Source organism: Micromesistius poutassou (genome assembly GCF_964030765.1).
Source record: "Micromesistius poutassou genome assembly, chromosome: 14".
Taxonomy (NCBI): domain Eukaryota; kingdom Metazoa; phylum Chordata; class Actinopteri; order Gadiformes; family Gadidae; genus Micromesistius; species Micromesistius poutassou.
In genome coordinates this window covers 2,373,555-2,376,054 of record NC_140284.1, presented here as the reverse complement: position 1 = coordinate 2,376,054, position 2,500 = coordinate 2,373,555, and the positions used below count along the sequence as shown (strand labels likewise).

The 2,500-nt window shown below is 49.2% G+C and overlaps 2 protein-coding genes across 4 annotated transcripts in view; one reads left to right on the top strand and one right to left on the bottom strand.

Annotated features, from left to right (window-relative positions):
- The window catches only part of pknox1.1 (pbx/knotted 1 homeobox 1.1), a gene marked incomplete at its 5' end in the record, with an annotated part of 11,791 nt that extends 11,777 nt beyond the window's left edge, over nucleotides 1-14 (top strand). For all 3 annotated transcript variants that reach the window (XM_084478306.1, XM_084478308.1, XM_084478307.1), the window contains one exon: nucleotides 1-14. This exon is cut by the window's left edge and continues 1,285 nt beyond it.
- A 1,619-nt stretch (nucleotides 15-1,633) lies between these two features.
- tmprss3a (transmembrane serine protease 3a) overlaps nucleotides 1,634-2,500 on the bottom strand; it is a gene marked incomplete at both ends in the record, with an annotated part of 9,360 nt that continues 8,493 nt past the window's right edge. Inside the window, 3 exon segments of the mRNA XM_084478869.1 lie at nucleotides 1,634-1,678; nucleotides 2,376-2,474; nucleotides 2,476-2,500. Of these exon segments, the coding sequence (XP_084334995.1) occupies nucleotides 1,634-1,678; nucleotides 2,376-2,474; nucleotides 2,476-2,500 (169 nt within the window).

Genomic DNA, 2,500 nt, shown 5'->3' with positions numbered 1-2,500 from the left:
TCTGGCCTCTGACCGGCGGTCTCTGGCCTCTGACCGGGGGGTCTCTGGCCTCTGACCGGCGGGTCTCTGGCCTCTGACCGGGGGTCTGTTCTGTGGCCCATCAGGGCGTAGAGAGGAGGGGGGAGGGAGGAGAGAGCTTATTTTTATATACAAACTTGAGAAGTAACGAGTGGTTTTGTTTTTTTTCCTTGTTTGTGTTTCTCTTGTTTTGTTTTGTAAGGAATATTTATGTACAGATTCATTATTAAACTAGCGACCCTGTTTTCCAGGGTTCATTTCAGTTTTCTAGTAAAAAAAAAAGGAACGAAAAAAAAAAAAGTTGAATGCTGATTGAAAAATTGCTGTGTAAATCTGGTTTTAAACTTGCGATACTAAAAATGGCCTTACCGATGTTCTTTTGTAAAGAAATCTAGCCAAGAAGCACAGAAAAACCAGAACGTGAATGAAATTAAGTCAAAGGACACTAAACTACACAAGGCCTGTCTTTGTTTTTTTTTTAAATAGAGAAGTTAAAAATCCTTTTAGGCTGGGAGCTGTGAGGGAATCGCCCAGGGGTTCTCTTTGAGTAACTTTGATCGCAGTACTTTTTCTTCTTTTTAAATATAAATCAAGTTTTACCCCACATTGTGTATGCGATGAGTCATGTGTTTTTTAATCATTTTACCATCGTTGCGTAGTGGACTACCCCTTTTTTTTTTTTTTTTTCAAAGTGCACAATCCACATTACTATGCTTACCACACAATCACACTTAAGATGCAAACTTCAAATCACAGTTGAGAATTCAAATCGCCAACCAAGAACAGGACTGTTTACACAAATATATATAATGTAGGCCTATGTGTGTATCTATATCTATATCTAGATATAGATATACACACACATAACTCTCCTCACATCAAGAACAGAGAGAGCTACTTTGGAACATTCTAGGCTCCCTCTTTTGAGTTATTCGCCTTAAAGGATTAAAATAAAAAAGAAGACTGCGTTCTGCGGCGTCAAGCCCTGCGATACCCCTTCATAAAACATATCCTCTCAACCTATCGATTTGTTGATATTGGACTTTTGCTGCACAAATCGTGGGTTGCCTCCCGTGTGTGACCTCCTCCACCGTGCTGTACGCCAGCAGCAGCCCGAGGCCCTGGTGGTCCGGAGGACCAGGAGCTCTGTGACCGTCTGTCGGGCCTCGGCCCACACGCGGGCCTCTACCGTCGGGCAGTCCGTCGGTAACTTCTCACTCTCTCTTGTCTGTCGGGTTTGCCTTAGAGCTTTCTATTTTGGAATAAACGATGCCTAACCTCCGGTTTGTCCCGCGTCTCCTTCATGTCCCGTGTTTTTCAGTGCTTTTCCTTGGATAAAAAGTGTCTCTTTTTTTTTGTGAGGATCCAACTTTCGTTTTCTTGAGTTCCAATTGCCGTATTGTGTGTAAAGGTAAACGGCTCCAGAGTCTAAAGGAACGAGTGTTGTTTGCGGTGACTCTGTGTCCGTCCTGTTCAGCATGCTGTCACGGCACCGTCATGTCCTCCGACGGGGAGGTCTCCCCGTCCAGCGGCTGAACCGGCCGTGTGTGTAGTAGTAGTAGTACTAGTAGTACTAGTACTAGTACTAGTAGTAGTAGTAGTAGCGGCGGCTGCCTCAGTGCTGTTTGCTCTCTGCAGTGGAGGAGCGCGCCTCTTCTCTCTGAAACAGACGCACAGAGGATGTTTGTGACCCAGGGGGGTTACAGGAGCAGCAGCAGCAGCTAGGGTACAGAGAGCTGAGGTGAGAGCCAGAAGGTCACCCAGCTCGACACCAGCGGGCAGCGCTGCATCAAGCTGCGTCTTCCTGACCTCGAACCAAGAGCAGATTAGAATGGTTTGGTAGTGAAGCCAATGGCGTGCTTTGGACAGATAACCGACCCCCGTAAAGTAAACACGGCCTTCCTAACGACATTGCCCGGCGACGGGGGAGTTCCATAGCCTCCACAGCAAACCATTTGTTTTGAATTCCTCAAACAGGCGAGTAGGACTGCTGTTGAGAGCGCTGTTTTAAAGGCGCCGTGACACGCCACCAGGTGTGAGTGTGATTCGCCGTTACGAGCCGCTTTGGAAATCTGCCCCTTATGACATCACAGGTGGGCGTGTCCACCTGGATGTGTGACGGGATAGACGAGCACACGTCTGCCACGGTCCACTGACTGGGTCGGCCGGTGGACTGATCTATCCAGCACACGTCTAGGTGGACACGCCCACTTTCTGCCCCTTGTGATGTCATAAGGGGCAGCTTCTAACCGCTGATCACACCACACCTGGTGGCATATCGTCGTGGCACCTTTAACCTTGGTGCTGTGTTTCACACTGGGGGGGGGGGGGGGCTCAGAGGGTGAGGGGGGGGGTACCTCCATCTGCTGGTGCACCCAGGGCAGCAGCTGCGTGATGCGGGTGTACACCCCGGGCTTGTTGGGCTCCGCACAGCCAATGCCCCAGCTGGTGGCCCCCCACTAGCTTCCACACCGAGGGGCCC